The sequence below is a fragment of the Mercenaria mercenaria genome, chromosome 17, assembly GCF_021730395.1.
Source record: "Mercenaria mercenaria strain notata chromosome 17, MADL_Memer_1, whole genome shotgun sequence".
Classification (NCBI taxonomy): Eukaryota; Metazoa; Mollusca; class Bivalvia; order Venerida; family Veneridae; genus Mercenaria; species Mercenaria mercenaria.
The window spans coordinates 11924331-11941922 of record NC_069377.1 but is presented as its reverse complement, the minus strand read 5'-3'; the positions used below and the strand labels follow the sequence as shown (position 1 = coordinate 11941922).

The 17592-nt window shown below is 35.1% G+C and overlaps 2 protein-coding genes and 1 long non-coding RNA gene across 3 annotated transcripts; 2 read left to right on the top strand and 1 right to left on the bottom strand.

Annotated features, from left to right (window-relative positions):
• Positions 1 to 3613: 3613 nt before the first annotated feature.
• Positions 3614 to 8115, bottom strand: LOC123536415 (uncharacterized). The gene is made up of 2 exons (XM_053529038.1): positions 7692 to 8115; positions 3614 to 5530 (listed from the first exon to the last, which is right to left on the bottom strand). Exons 1-2 carry the CDS (start codon positions 7721 to 7723, stop codon positions 4222 to 4224), a joined length of 1341 nt encoding a protein of 446 aa, XP_053385013.1. The 5' UTR covers positions 7724 to 8115; the 3' UTR covers positions 3614 to 4221.
• Positions 8116 to 8867: 752 nt separating this feature from the next.
• Positions 8868 to 10310, top strand: LOC128550289 (uncharacterized). The gene is made up of 2 exons (XR_008368205.1): positions 8868 to 9641; positions 9923 to 10310. It is a non-coding gene; the product is annotated as an uncharacterized LOC128550289 (long non-coding RNA).
• A 4889-nt stretch (positions 10311 to 15199) lies between these two features.
• Positions 15200 to 17285, top strand: LOC123536339 (uncharacterized). Its single transcript, XM_045319453.2, has 2 exons — positions 15200 to 15978; positions 16623 to 17285. The coding sequence occupies exons 1-2, from the start codon at positions 15255 to 15257 to the stop codon at positions 17069 to 17071; spliced, it is 1173 nt and encodes a 390-aa protein (XP_045175388.2). The 5' UTR covers positions 15200 to 15254; the 3' UTR covers positions 17072 to 17285.
• The last annotated feature ends 307 nt before the right edge of the window (positions 17286 to 17592 follow it).

Below are 17592 nucleotides of genomic sequence, written 5' to 3'. Positions count from 1 at the left end.
CTTTGCAAATATTTGCTTTAAGTAAATTTATCTTAATTGTAAAGACATCATGAAAATCTTCTCAAACACTTGATATGTAGGCCTATTCAACCAAAGAAGTATAAATTGTTCTCGTATTTGAATTTGCCCGTTCCTAGGTTAGCGTTTATTTTTTTATTTACTCCAGGTCCCTGTTAGATATTCCTGAGTGCGTCCCTAAAGTATTTACCGGAAATGCAAATCATTCGACAACAGGAAAACAACAAGAATGTAAACAAAAGGCTGCAGATAATTGTTTTCTTTGATTTTTTTTTGTGAACAAGACCAAGTTATACATCGTATTTAGAATCCTACCCGAAATCAGTTATAAGAGCTAATATAGGCTTCTTTTGCTTTGTGTATGAATCTGATGTGTTTATCAAAATTTAAAGTTTCTTTGGTGACTCTTTACACTATTCTATTTTTATCTATTTCACGTAAAGTCATGTCCACCAGAGGCCGTGGCTACTGTTAAATGGGTACTTTAAGAGCTAAATGTAGAAATATGTTCAAAGAACATCGCCTCCTTAACCACAGGTCCGATTTTGAAATTATCATTACACAGTAATGTCTTTTGATGTAAAAAAAATGTTGAAGCTGTCGCGATTCGCCAAAATTTTGACGGCAGAGCCCAGGATGTATGGAAAACTTTGAAAATCGTTTCTTCTTATTTAATGGTCCGATTTCGGTATTAATGTTCCTTGTGTGGCCTTCTACAAAGAGAAACCAAGCTGTCGTGTTTCGTTACTGATGAATTAAATTACCGCCCTTAAATTACTGTCATGTGCGGGGTAATTGTTCTCAACCACTCCATAGGTGACCCTCAACAAAACCTGCTAACGCCATTTTATTTGTTAAAAACATGGCAGCTACAAACATGTCTTATTTTAGCCATATGAATATTGTGGAAAGTTTGAAAATATTTTTCTCCTGAGCAGTTAGTCTGATTTACAAAAAAGAAAATTTTTGCATGGTTGGTCCGTTACAAAAAAAAAAATATTCATGAAAAAATTATAATTGTTGGCGAAGTGATCTAACGCCATCATGATCATGTTGCCATTCTTGAATGATTATGTACAAGATTAGAAACAAATAACAACATGCACTTTTTCGCAAACGTCCAACCCTACCATTAAAGTTTGTGCGAGATATACAAAATGATTGTTTTACGTACACAAACGCAAAAAGTAGTTACATATTTTTGCCTGTTCTTTCCAGTCAGTTCCAAGAGCTTATATCATTTTTTTTGTAAAATGCACTTAAAACACATTTCTCTTTGCATGAGATATAATCAAAATTGAAATATAAAAAGAATTGTTGAAAATTAATATGCAAGAAACTGAAAAAATATCGTGATTGTACGTATACTGCTTTACAATCAAATGTTTCATCAGTGGAGAACGCCCGAAATAAACTACTTCTTTAGCCATCATATTTAAATGAAAGTTGCGTTATGTAATTTGTGTGAAGTTGGCAGTACAGCAGTAGGGGCAGTTAACTGCTACAACTGCCATCAGTACAGAAGTTACAACAGTTAATTGATTATACTGCCAGCAGTGAACTGCAACTACTGTCAGCAGTTACAGAAGTTACAACAGTTAATTGATTGTACTGCCAGCAGTGAACTGCAACTACTGTCAGCAGTTAAGGAAGTTACAACAGTTAATTGATTGTACTGCCAGCAGTGAACTGCTACTACTGTCAGCAGTTAAGGAAGTTACAACAGTTAATTGATTGTACTGCCAGCAGTGAACTGCAACTACTGTCAGCAGTTACGGAAGTTACAACAGTTAATTGATTGTACTGCCAGCAGTGAACTGCAACTACTGTCAGCAGTTAAGGAAGTTACAACAGTTAATTGATTGTACTGCCAGCAGTGAACTGCAACTACTGTCAGCAGTTACAGAAGTTACAACAGTTAATTGATTGTACTGCCAGCAGTGAACTGCAACTACTGTCAGCAGTTACAGAAGTTACAACAGTTAATTGATTGTACTGCCAGCAGTGAACTGCAACTACTGTCAGCAGTTACAGAGGTTACAACAGTTAATTGATTGTACTGCCAGCAGTGAACTGCAACTACTGTCAGCAGTTAAGGAGGTTGCATACCTTACAATCTGTACGTGATCATGCCCAACGGGAATCTAACGTGACGATTTACGACGACGTTTACAACAAACTAAATGCGCTTGTATATTTATTCTTCTGACACCCCCCCCCCCCTCCACCACCCCGTCTAACACCCCCTCAAAAAAAAAAAACACAAAAAAAACAAACAACATCATCATTAACCTGTCTCTGAACTGATAGTGCTGAAATAATGAAATTACCCGAGAAACGCTACAAATATTGTTGCCTTTTATCTTTAAAGTACGTAATTCTGAGCATTTCTTTTTATTGGAACTATTTTTAAACAGCAATTATTTGCCAACATATTTTTTATGAGTCTTTCGCAAATGTTATGCAGAATGTAAGAAAATGGATCTGATGTTATTGGGAATATATTTGGGCGAAAGGTTACTTATTACGGCCATTTTCAAATAAAATTTGGGCAGTTTGATTTATAAAATATATTTTTCCGTTTCCATTTATAATTTGGTACTAATATACTACAACTATGCTCTATAATTGTTCAAATTTCAGTAGGGAATAGTGATTTCTTGAATAAAGTAATACTAGTATGTTACCATGGAAAAGGATCCCGTAATCTATATATCTAAATGTAAAGTTCAAAGGCGTTGACACTGATCTATTTAAGGAATACAGCTTCAAATAAGATTAATTTATCTCGAGCGCACGACATCTTATCTCGACGGCATCTTATCTCGAGCGCCCGACATCTTATCTTCAGCGCACGACATCTTATCTCGAGCGCTCGACATCTTATCTCGTGAGCACGACATTTTATCTCGTGCGCACGATATCTTATCTCGAGTGCTCGACATCTTTTCTCATGCGCACGACATCTTATCTTCACCGCACGACATCTTATCTCGAGCGCTCGACATCTTATCTCGTGCGCACGATATCTTATCTCGAGTGCTCGACATCTTTTCTCATGCGCACGACATCTTATCTTAGGGCCGTTTGTGTGTATTTATGTCATCAATAAAAACGTAAGTAGATAAATAGGGTCCCGCCGAATCAGATGTTATTTAAATTTCTCACAAGTACAAGTTTATCGCATCATTTGGAAAAGCAGTGTATATAATTGGTCATCCTATCTTCAAAATTTAACAAACATGATTAATTATGCTTACTGCATGTTAGAATAGCAACAAATCGCAGTTCGACTGATAGTATCAATTTGCACATTGTCAGAAAAGTTATGAAATTGCATGCATGTATTAAGGGGAAACGGGAATATTTTTTGACATATGGGTGAAACCTACATATTAAATCTTTATTTTGTCGGGGACTTAGATTTATCCTTTGCTTCATCATTGAATGTTTGCTCTCTTTTTTATCAGTTTGTGTTTTTAAATTAATAACCCGTGAAACGGATATAAGTATAAACAAAACAAAGGCAAAAACGGTGGTAGTTGTATGTTTTTACTGATGATCTGAATACACACAATGGTCCTTAATATATATAGGTAAGATGCCGTGCGCTCGAGATAAGATGTCGTGCGCACGAGATAAGATGCCGTGCGCTCGAGATAAGATATCGTGCGCTCGAAATAATTTAATCTTTAAAAAAATAAATGCATGTCCTAAACATACCACCGTACATATCAAATTATTGGGAAGTGTTTAATTTATATCTCATCTGACTAACTGACACCTACTCCAAACGATTAGTACTTTCGGGTATAATTTCTAAAAACAACAAGACACAACAAAATCTTATGATAATCCAATAGTTAAATATAGAATATTTTGTTAAACATTTATTTGAATTTCGCGTTTACAATAACTACGACTTTACATGTGCTGTTTATTTTTATTTCACAGATTTCGATATCTTAAGAAATGTAAATAAAATATTTATTGTAAAAATTAAAAGTCTTTTCTTTAAATACAGTGCAAGAAAAAGTATATTTGTGAACACAGGTCAAGACATTTTCGCAGCACAAATAAAGTTATGTTGACATTTTTTAAAATTGTTACCCTTTGCTCAATGTCATATACTGTATCTCTATATCTTAATTAATATGCATACATTCTCATACGTTAATTAAGATGTCTCCCTATAAAATGAAATCAGATCAAATCACTTTCTGTGAAACCTTTCCTCTTTTCTCTACGTCTTTGCCTTAGTTTACGAGAGAGTTCCCAAGATCTGACTTGTATGCTCGTTTTTCTTCTCGGATTAGGTTTTGCTTCATCAACATTATCTATTACACATTCACCAACAATGTCCCCTTTAGCATTTACTGCGTTTAATTCTGACTCGGTTTCCTTTGCCACTATTGGGGAAATAGTTTGCTCTTTACACACATCACCGTCCTCGTCTGATACTGTTTGTTCAGTTCCGCTAGAACATTCATTGTTATTTGTTGCATTGTCATCGCTTTCACTTGTTTCTGCATAGTTCTCATTCTTAAGCCCTTTAAAAGCGCGTCTTACATCAGACATCTTCACTTCCGCTCGGTCTTGTCGTCTGCGTCTTCTGTTGTAAATTCTATGAAGACGCTTCTGAACACTGGAGATTTTCGTTACCGGAAAACACGGTGGTTTTACACTGCTTCTACGTCGTTGAGGAACAGCGTTGATTGGCACTTCCACAAAATTATCATTTACGCTACTCATTTTACGTAAACTGGACATTGCACTGTGTTGATATGCATGTGCTAAACTGCTTCGACGCCTGCTTAAGTGGGCCACGCTATTTCTCCGGCTACTGGAACTGGTAATTTGAACATTAGAATGAACAACACTGCACCTTCTTCCACCATGCTGATTGACTACACTACCTCTGCGGCCTTGACTTTGACCGGCATTGCTGATTCGGCGACCGTTGCTATGCACCACACTACTTCGCCTTCCTTTTCGTGCATCATTTAGTGCGCCATTGTTGATGTTGGTCCTCGGCAAGGACTTTGATTTATTCTGATAAAGATTTGCCACGGACTGTCGTCTTGAAGTTTGAGAGTGTGTTTCATTGTTAAAACTGAAGCAACTTTTTCTTCGGGTCCTGTGTCCCACATTTGCATTTATGTCTGTACCATTCAGAATTTCTTTATTAATATAGTCTGCAAGGCTTTCTGAAACCTGTACGTTTCTCATCAGACTTTGAATTTGCTGAAGTACAGAGTGTTCCCACAAGGCAGAGTTACGTTCTTCATTTTCATTTTCGTCTTTTTCTGTCCAGTGACTCGGTACGTCCGGTACCGTTTCGGACACACTGTCTAGACGTTGAATTTGGTGGGTATTGCCATTGGCGTCAAAAATCATACCATTGTTGTGATGAGCAACTGCAAGTTTCCTCCTTCTTGGCGTACTCTGATCTATTTCTATTTGCTTTTCTTGGACGTCGTTGGCTACTATGTTCATTTCGCTTTCTTTTGCGCTGGAATATAAACACATTGCGTCATTATACGTAGCAAGACACGCAAGTTATTTTAACTTATTCACAAGACTTGTCGTAATAGGCACGCGTCCAGATTTTTGTCAAATCAAATGTTTTTTTCGGAACTGAATGTTTGTACAAAATGTACTTGTAACCTTCTTAATGTTTTGTAAATATACCGTAAAACAAAGTACAAATGTAATTCAGTGAGGTCTATGCAGTACTTATTTACATATATACTTGCGCAGGTTATAGAATATGTGTCATAGTTACTCAGACTGCGTTAGTCACGCGCTAAAAATGATATAAATATATGGATTTAGCAGTATTTTACATAATTTTCATAAGATAACAACTTATATAATACTAAAGCTTAGAATTTAGATGTTTTATAAACCTTGATATCTATTAAAACAATATTTAGATCAACATTAGGATGTATACCCCCACATACATTAATTTATTACAATTTACAAAATCTGACTTAAATCCTGATAACTGTTCAAATGACATAGACGGAATGTCGGGTCAACGTTATCTTATTTGCATAAGACTATGAGCATACGACTCAATAAATTTCACAGATTATATCGAAATATTTGAAAGATGATATCCAACAACGATACTGATTTCAGATGTACACTAATGGCCGTCATTTGCTGAGCACAATGCCAACTGTTATTTGATTTTAAACCCCTAGCCTGCTGGTGGCAAGTCATTCTGCCTTTGCGACCAGTGCAGGCTGATTATGGTCTACACTGTCCGCCATTCAGTCTGTATCTTTTTGGTAAGCACCCCCTTTAACAGTCAATGGGAGTGTCCAAATTGAAAGATGGACAAGTTTATTATAGAAATATGGCAGGGTAAGTGTTAAAGGGAGTAGATAAAAAATAATGTTAACCGGTGCTCTTGAAAAAATAAGGGGCCATGGCCCATAACCTTTTATGAACAGACTCTTATCAAACCAATCAAACAATTTCTCAAATATAATTTCTAATTTTACATTTGATTTTGATACATATTGAAATATTTCAACAATCTGAGCCAGAAGACAAATTTTAAAACCTCGTAAGTCATTTACTTTCAATTTTGGTTGTGCAACCAAGATAAGCAATCTAAAGGGAGTTAATAAATTTTGAATGGATTTTGTGTAAATATGTAATTGTCAAAGCAGATCTTTTACTAGTTTTATATTCATATCATTCATGATTTCTTAGGCAAAGAATGTGAAACGAATTTATTCTTATGCTGAATAATTTGAGCCGCCCCATGAGAAAACCAACATAGTGCATTTGCGACCACCACGGATGCGCAGGCTGGTCTGGATCCATGCTGTTCGCTAATGGTTTCTCTAATAGCAGTAGGCTTTGAAAGCGAACAGCATGGATTCTGACCAAATTGCGCGGATGCGCAGGCTGGTCTGGATCCATGCTTGTCGCAAATGCACTATGATGGTTTTCTCATGGTGCGGCTCAAATAATGATTTCAAACAAATCGACTTCTTGACCAAAACCTGAATATCAACCTTTAAGTTATACGAGGAAGTGTTAAGATAGACGCTTTTCTACAGTTTTATGTCACCATTTATGATTTAATTTATAGCCTTTTGCAAGCACCTAGTTTGAAAGTCTCATAAATTAACATTACATTACAATATATTAAGTAGTACAAGAAATACGCGGCGATATAAATAATCAAACATCACATCTCCGAATTTTATTAGTATGTTTAAAGAAATTTGCATTACACATCTCAAAACCAGGCGATTACATGTAAATGATACATTTTAGTATCAATATTTATAATTCAAATCACGAAAAAGGATGAAAATAAATTGTTAACATTTTCACATACAAAACTATCAGAACAATGAAATCTATCTTGTAATTTCTCAGTGAAAAAGGGTATCAATATTCTTAACACTGGTTGAGCGGGCCGAATAGGTAAAAAAAATGTTAAAACTCACAGAAATAAAAATTTAAGTGTATAAAACACAAGCTCGCGGTTTTTCAGTTCCTGAACATATCTCAGTGTAAAGATATTATGAACAAATATCACTTTTATATAACATTAATCATTTTTCATATTTTCTTTTATTTTTGTGTGTTTTTCCTTATTAAATCAATGGAAAACAAGAAATAAAAAGAAAAAGAAAGCTTACCTGGAAATTGCATTTATTCCCAAACCATGCATATAAACTGTTAGAATTTTTATAACGGCTCCAGTCAATTAAGGGCGTAACGCAATCAGTTCCAGAACATGAACTAGCTATTGTTTAAGTATTTTGTACAAAAGCGATCTGTTGATTACAAAAACATCTACCGGTACTGATCCGATTTCCACTTTCTAAAATGTTTATAACCTATCGGGTTAATGACGTACAAAGGAGGTACTTGTGATTTATTTCATCTGACCGTGAATTATCTGTATAAATACTTGAATAAATAGAAAACCTGACACGCTGCAAGCCAAATTGACCAATAAAAGTCCGCTTTGATGATAAAACTGACTTAAATTTCAATATTAACCAAAAGTATTAGGACGGTTTAAGTCGATACATAATAATGTTGATATAAACTTTTTGGTTTTTGATAACAAACAGTTTTGATGTTGTTACTTTATTTATCTAGAGCGCTTGGAGTAAATAAATGCTCGGTGCCATTCGGTACATTTCTGTTAATCACTAACTCGTATCTTTTTAAACAAAAGGTTTACTAATGATGCACGTGGACTAAGTGTAAAGACCGCACTCAAATCTAAAGTTAACCGAGACCGGGCAGTGGTTCGGTAAGGCGTAAAAAGATGTTTGTTTCCGGTATCCCGACCTACCCTAAATTTTTGGCCCGACCCTAAATGTTTTTACGGCCTTGGAGAATTTTTTTTTCAACTTTTTATCAAAAAGTTGCAAAACTGCATTTTTTATGCTTTAAACATGGTCAGCGATGTTAGAAATCAACTTACTGATGCTCATAAGGCATAACCCCCTTATTTGTTTTAGCATGTTACCGGAAACAAAGATTTTTTAGGCCTAATAAAGAAATGTGTACATTTCCGTGCGTTTTTGTTTGTTTTTGAGAACATTTGTACATTTATGAAAAAAATATGAAGAAACGCCTCTGAGTTAACAGTCCGTTTCCAATAATTTTAGACTGATAAAGAACAGGGGTGGTATAGTACGTCATCAACAGGTGCGCGCAACAATTCCCGATGCGGCTTTTTTGTGTCAAAACATCTCGATTCGGTGAGTTAACTTGCGATTATTACATTGATAACTAATAGATTCGGAAATGACATATAGTCGAAAGTACCCGCACATGCGACTAGTTTATCATTTACGTTTGCATTTTTCAAGAAAGCCTTCCGTTTAAGAGAACATTCGTGCACAATGCACTTCATGGAAACACTTCCCTATTCACCACACCATATTATGTCGCATAACAAGAGTTTACATGCATTTCTGATAAATCCAAGCATTGACGGGTGTTCTTTTATGGTAAACAGATGTCAGTGATACCTTAATTACTCATTGGAATCTAAACTTTCCGAAAAATCAGTAAACTAAAATTTCGCCTTCCCGATTCACCAACTGAATTGATGTCCTTCCCGGCTCACCAATTTCCAGCATGACTAACATCGGGCTGGTGCTCATGTAAATGTGATCACACTTGCCTGGAAGTTCTATTAATTCGAATAACTAATTGTTAGAGTGCTTGCACTAGATGGTCTGTAAACTTCATTTAAGCATTTGAAGATAATATTGAAAGAACGAGGCATATCTTGAACATATGTTGTATACTATAAACATGCATATGTATGAAATAATTATGTTCTATCATGTCCTTATATTTGTTATTTTAGGTACATGAAAAATGAAAAAGGAAAAAAAACTTCTAGTCTGCATCAATGGAATTGTCAATATATGTTAAAAAGGATTGCTGAGTGATCTGCATGCAAGACATTATTGACATATTATATTTTCCAAAAGCTGTACGACATAATATTTGAGAAGTGGAGAACATCCTCTAACGGAATTACCCCAGACAAGGATTTCAACGCTCAACTAGGTCTCCGTACCAAACTTTGTCACGACTATGTCGGTTGCTGTTTGAAGGTATGGATATAAATAACTGATTTAATTTCAATAATGTTACAGTAGATAAACCTTATTAAGGGGTATAGTTAGATAGGCACTTCGACACATGATAATATAAATAGAAAGTATTTTGGAAACCATTAGTTAACTTGTATAAGCAAAATTATATAGTTAAATTATTATCATGTGCTGATTTTTAAAGTAGCAACCTTTTAATATATTTTTAAAGGTATAAAGTCGCACCAATGCAGTTTAGTTTTTAATGAAATGCTACTATTTAGTTTTGTTTCACGTTTCAGGGCCACGTGATCATCACAATTGCTCTGGAAAAAATGAGAAATTACTGTATCGCGCCAACGAAATGTTCTTATTAAGGAGTTTTAGATGTGCGCAGGGAAAGACCAAGAGTGACTACAACCGAATTATAATTACCACGTAGTAGAATGGGACATTGAATCTACACTAGAAAGCGGTTGAGGATTTAACATTTTACTAATGTTCAGATTTTGCTTGCAAATCTTAGTGCACCCAAATACATGTTAAAACTCGAAGTGAGCTTGAACAGTGGTAGAACAATTTTACTTGCAATGTAAATTACTTTGCTTTTCTTAAACTGTTTAGTTGTTGAAAATGTTGTTGTATAAAAGATTATTTAAAATAGGAAATTTTACTGATTTTTTATTTAAACCCTTACACAGTGGAAGCCGTTGTGACATAAACATACGCACATACACTTTCAAGACATAGCAATATCTTCCTTTTATCAGCTAATGTTATATATTTACACAAATCAACAAAGTAGATTTATTACTTGATTGTAGCAATTCTAAATTTTATACACACTTATAAATACGAGTATAATGAAAACGTTTCTTTAACTTTGGACGTAATTCTTTATAACTCAGCATTTAAAAAAATGAAATTCACCTTAAGTTTCATTAAGATCGCATATCTGACAAATTCTTTCCACATTGTATGCTTTAATTTTCTTCGATCAAGAAGCACTGTACATCTCTATGTCACATATTCTCAACAACTGGAAATATTCAGACACGACAGAAAGACGCGAAGTGAAGATGGACTGCCTAAACTTCAAAATCAACAAAAATCAGAATATAATAACTCTTGAAACCATTAAACTGGAAAATGTTGAGGTTTTGCGCAACTACACTAATTATAACTCAGAAATTTCATTAAAAACACACAAAGCTTGATAAAGTGACAATGTAGTATAATCTGTGAACGTTTATTGACCGAAACATAGAGATAACAAGAATATTTACATTGTTGTGTTTTACCCGTTATGCGCATTAGTGTCAACTACATTTCATACAAAGTTTAATACTGCTGTTGCCTTTCATCAAAATCTGTCAAATGTTATTTAGAAGAAAGGAGAGGCACTGACAAGACTGTGACACAGACAGACAAAACAAAACATGTTTTAATAAAAAATCACAATTGTTTGAAGTCACGCAAAATCACATTAAATTCCGTCTACAAAAGCTGTTCATGGCTAAATATTGTACGGTAGTGGTCAGGTCACACGTAACAGTGAGCTGTTTCAAACGGTGTCTGCACATATTGCCAGTGAGTGAACCTCAAACAACGGCTACTTTTGTGGTCTTCATTTCTGACTTTTTCGCAAACATCCTCAACAAGCGGGTATTGTTCTTTCTACAATTCTGATTTTTTGACGTGTCATTTTATTCCCGAGAAATGCATGAATTACTATATGCAGTTTATGTTCATCTGTCTACGGAACCCCAAGTGTTTAGCTTCATAATTTAATTCTGATAAACAGAATATCTCAGGTGTTTCTGTTGTGATCTGAAAAAGAAAGAGTAAATCTGTCATAATATAGCCATTGAAAGTAAATTAAACACTGTTTTTACTGACATAAACGTTCATTGCTAAATACTAGTTTTGCTGGTACGACAACCGAAGTACCATGCTTCAAAATCAATTGAAAGGCTACATATAATTAAGTCAAACACGATGCCACACGGGCGGTGAGCCGGGAAGTGCATCGTTTTACCTGGTGAACCGGGAAGGCGAAATTTTATATTACTGATTTCTTTGAAACTATAGATTCCAATAATTAATTAAGGTATCACTGACCTCTGTTTGCCATAAAAGAACACCCGTCAAGGCATTTAGTCATAAGAAATGCATGAAAACTCTTTTTATGCGATATAATATGGTGTGGTGAATGGGGAAGTGTTTCCATGAAGTGCATTGTGCTCGAATGTTCACTTAAACGTAAGACTTTCTTGAAAAATGCAAACGTCAGTGATAAACTAGAGACACATGCGGGTACTTTAGACTATATGTCATTTCCAAATCTATTTGTTACCAATGAAATAATCGCAAGTTTACTCACCGAATCGAGGTGTTTTGACATAAAAAAGCCGCATCGGGAAGTGTTGCGCGCACCTGTTGATGACGTACTATACCACCCCTGAAGAAACAACAAAAAAAAAACGAAAAAAAACAAAAAAAAACAGAAAGGTTCTCTTTGAGTGCGACACAATACTCTGATATAATGCGGCGGATGTAAAATGCTGAAAAACATCATAACACAAGGATTCACTAAATGCGTATATCATTCCTATTCAAAGGTTTTGTCCGCATTCGGTACACAGTATTTTTACGTATAATCCCATATTAGATATTTTAATATGATTTGATTATGTAAATCAACTTTATTTTGCATCCTTTTTCAATGCGAAGCACCGAATTACTTTCACTTTGGTCTATGGCTGGTTTATGTAAGAACATTTTGAATAATTTACATCATTATCAAAAACAGAATTTTAATAAATACATGAATATTTTAGCAGGATATGATTTTGTACTCAAACTTAAGACGTGTCCTAAATAATTTTATTGGCAAGAGTAGACACACGTTGATTTTGCATAAAATCAACGAAATAACAGCCGATGCGTTTGTAATAATCGTAACATGTCAGATTAAAGAATGATGTTTTAAGTTACGCAAGCGAGAATTTTAACATCTGACTTGAATTATTTGAAAAAGGAAAGTGATAAATTCATCTTATTTCAGCACGATATAAAAAGTAAGGTAAACTGTTTGAATTTCCATAGATTAACAGGAATTTTTTAACGCATGATGAAAAATGAAGTTGCACCCAACATGCTTATCGGTAAAATTTAATTGGTCTATCATCCAGGTAGGTCATGTGAAACGGATAGCAAAACAGTTTCAATTTTCATCTTTCAATACAAAGCCCTGCACAACCAAGGGCAACTGCTTATGCAGCGTAGAAATTTTCGCAAAGCTTTATGCTATATATGGAAAAGAAACAAGAGCTACAAAGGAAACTGGCAGTTAAGCGCTGAAAATTTCGGATACACCTAGTAAGGCAACTCCTTGTTTTGTAACATCGAAGAGAGGAAACTGGCATTAAAGCGTAGAAATTTTCGTATAAAACTTGTGCTATGGTACCTCAACGTTGCAAAGTCGCACACTGCATTAAAGAGTATAAATTTTCGTATAAAGCGTTATGCTATGGTAAGGAGAAATACTGTCGCAAAGCCATGCACAACTTAATGAAACTGGTATTAAAGCGTATCAATGTTAGAAAGCCATGCACACCTTTAAGGAAACTGGTATTAAAGCGTAGGAAGTTTCTCCTCAATGACAACTGTAAGGAAACTGATATTAGAGTGTATCAATGTTAGAAAGCCATGCGCAACTTTAAGGAAACTGGTATTAAAGCGTAGGAAGTTTCTCCTTAATGACAACAGTAAGGCAACTGGTATTAAAGCGTAGGAGGTTTCTCCTCAATGCTAGAAAGCCATGCACAACTAAGGAAACTGATATTAAAGCGTTAAGCTTGAAAAGTCTCTTCTCAATATGACAAATGCTTTTTAGGATGGTAAGAAGAAGGCTAGGTGTTTTCATTATTCTTACAGAGAGTTCACATAAAACTTAAAATAGTGACAAATAAAGAAATTCAAGATCATTGTTGAACAGCATCGTTTAAAATTTCAATTAAGTTTGAGTCATAAAACTGAGTCATTATCCATGTGATACTTTTACCCCAAAAGTTTATGTACACGCACCAGAATAACTGATGTCAAGTGGATTTAATGGGAGGAGGGCGGCCTTATCAAACCTCATAATGGCAGACGATATCTATTACACAAGGTTACATACATTTTCGATCAGATCTATTTGGTTTGAAACGTTTATGGTCAAGCCGAAATGACCTCGAACAGTTTATATTGTGGTCAAACATGACGTAGGTTGGACTCTATGTGGTCAGTCTAGGGGATTTTCTTTCACCACAATTGTAAAGAGGACTTCAAAATGCACCGTCATATCTGAGCTATTTAGGGTATCGCCGCGATGAAATTCGTTAACCGCTCTCTTTAATTAAGACTGTAGGCCAATGAGATTTCGTGTCGTTTTAGATAAAACGTTCTACAAATTTTAGAAATTTTAAAAATGATTTTTTTAATGAAATTACCATATTAAGTATGTATGTTCCATGCATTCAAGGGTCGCTTCAGTGCATTACTTGTATTCCTGTAAAACAATACTTAAATGTACAGCTTGTATTTCACAAAATAAATCAAAATCGGTATTGCACTTGGCGAATCTTTCGATTCCGTATCATGTCTATGTCAGCAATACCTTACCCTGCTAAATTCCTAAAATGGAATGGTTCATCATTCAATTTGGGTAGTACCATTTATTATTCGAAGGGGTGTTCACTGAAAATGTACTGACTGAATAGCGAACAGTGCAGACCATGATCAGCCTGCACTGGTCGCAAAGGGAAAGTCATTTGCCGCCAGCAGGCTAAGGTTTAATATTGGTGGCCCGGTCAATAGTTGTTTCAGAGACATTTAGTCATTTCTAGTTTAGTTAAAAAGTTTTAATTGCTCACATATACGTGCAAGTAGATACATAGAATTACAACAATACAAAAGCAAATTGGTTGGGCAACAAGTTCTAACAACATTACATTAAGCCCTTCCCAGGGCTTAAAAACAACTTGTAAAACAAGTTCTATATATGTAACAATAAAGTTGATTTTACAAGATAGGAGTACAATCGGAGCGTGCCATCATGGATCGATGAACAAGACACATTCTTTAAGGTTTTTATCTAGCTTTCACTGTTTTTTTTTTATATTTTACTTTCGATGCTCCCACCTATTAATTTTGCAATGAGGTAATTATAACAAATGAATCCGGGAATAGTGTTTGCAAATTCCGACATGAAAGTCGCGCTCGAAAACAAAACAATGAATACAGAAACGGCTGATATTGTGCGTCACCACCATCATCATCATTATCTCATTATCATAATCTCATCAAGAACAACATCATCATCACTATTAGCATCATCATCTTCACCACCACTATAATCATCATCATCATCATCATCATCATCAGAAACAACAACAACAAGTACAAAACTTAGTCAATAAACAGACGCATATATTTGCCCTCTTCACAGAGTAACCTTGTACTTGTGGCATTGTTTTTAAATTTCTTATCAAACTTGAGATACTTATCACAAAAATTGCCACATATGTCATTTCTTCATTTGGTCTGTCGACAATTATATAAACGTAGACCAGAAAAAAAGACCTAAAAATGCTATTAGGAGTACTTTGCTTCATTTTCGTATTTGGAGGTTTCCAAGCAGCAGATGCAATGGATACGAAGATCGAACCAGTCGTCCGCGAGCTACAGAGTTTGGAGAACCGCTTCTTTGATTTCAACATGCACATTGAGAAGAAATTGGCACAAATGGAAAAGGCGTTTGATGAGAAGTTGAATTCCGTTGAGACATTCTATAAGCGGAAATTAAGTACAATAGAGGAAAGGCTTTCTGAAAGTGAAAATAGGCAAACATCCACGGAGATCTTTTATAAAAACAAATTGGCTGAAGTGAAGAACAGGTGTTACAATATTGAAGAGAAACTTCATTCCACACAGAAATTGAACGACATCATATTTAATAGAATGGAGAAAAGACTAAACAGTATCGAAGAAAAACTGGATGAGGCCGTATACACATATGAAAACAAGGTTAATAAATTAGAGAAAACTCTCTATAATAAGGACAAGAAACATAACTCTGACGTTAAATCTGCTGATAAAAAGTTCTCTAAAATAGAAAAACGGCAATATGAAACCGATGGAAGAAAAATAAACGCAAACGCTGAAAATACCGAACTTAAATATAACAACGGAATTCCAAACAGCCGCGGAATACAGAAAGGAAATCTTACAACACCAGAAATAGCTGGACATGCCACGGATGAAAGTGAAACCAGTGCTTTAGAAGTAAAAGATAAGAAATCGGAAAATACAGGTACGTTGAATTAGGACATATTCATTTAGAAGACAAAGAGCTTTTTCTGTGAAAACCATCAGATTTGTTACAGTTATAGAAACTGGTCAATTTGGTGAACGGAATGCCAAAAAAAAATCAGTATTTTACATTTTCTTTCAAGGCTCATGTCGCATTTTTGCAATGCAACATTTGTATCAAGGGCATTAAAGAACGTCTTAACAAATTCACTGTGGATTATTGTTGCATGCTATCTCAGATCATTTGTGAACCTAATTCAGCGCACTTATGATATTTAAGGTTTTAGGAAAACAGAAATTTCTTATGTGAAACAGATTAATCGACGTCTTATGTTGTTACATGTTGTCAGAATCAGTTCCATCTTCGACTTTGAACGTCTACATGGTATTGAATCATAATAATGGTCAATGAAAATACAGTTGAAACTCGATATCTCGATTTCGCTTACCTAAAAATTCCGGTTATCTCGAAGAACTTTTCCGTCCATGTGCATACAATATCATTTCAAGTCGAATTTCGGTTATTTTGAAGTAAAACGCTCGATCCCTTTGAATTCGAGATACCAAGTTTCAATTGTACAAGAAAATATCATAAGATCATCATATATGCATATGTTTAATATACGCAATGTTGTATATTTTCAGAATGTGCCTCCCTTACACGACGTCTAACATCATCTGGAAACAACCGTATTGCATTTACAGCGTATTTATCCAACTATGCCTCAGAACTTGGTAGAGAACACACTATACCGTTCGATCAAGTCTTGCTTAACGAAGGTCAGGCATTTGACACTGTGTTCCATGCCTTTATTTGCCCTGTCAATGGTATATATATGTTCCAGTCAGCCGCAATGAGCATGTACCACGAGATGATACAGACAGAAATTGTAAAAGATGGTGTAGCATTAGTTATAATGTATGCATCAGGCAGTACTGGAGGCCATGGCTATGATCAGGGCTTCAATTCTGCCATTATACAGTGTAACCAAAGTGAAAGAGTATGGGTAAGGGTGCATTCGCATGATGGTACAGCTATATACGGTTATCTAAAATACACAACGTTCTCTGGCTATCTTTTATGGGAAATATAATAATATGCACGTCTTGCACTGACATATTCTAAATGAAATATTGTTAAAATAAACCATGCTTAAATACATTTGTAGAAGAACTTTAAAATAAGGATCATACATGCATGAATACTAGTAAATGAGCAGAAAAGAAAGGAAAGCATTACATTAATTTTCTTTGTTTGATTTTCAACTGTGCTAAGTTTTTTAACGATAATTAGATAATCTAGCAATACTTACTAAATTAATATGTAATAACAACTAACTGACAACTTCCTCACAAGAAGCCGAGATCAAGCAAATCGTCATGGTAAACACTGCCATTGCCGAGGGATTGAACTCGATTCGTAGTCCCGTGCCAACCGTTCGAACTTGAATATCAAATCAAATAGAAAAAGTGGGAACTCCACAGGTTGCTCAACCTAACAAACACGAAAATGTTGCAGGCTCGGTTTGATTGAGCCTGTTCATGACCGGTAGTGAAAATGCATCCAACAGTCCACGCCCTCTAGTCCCGGGTTGAGCAGAACTCAACATTTACA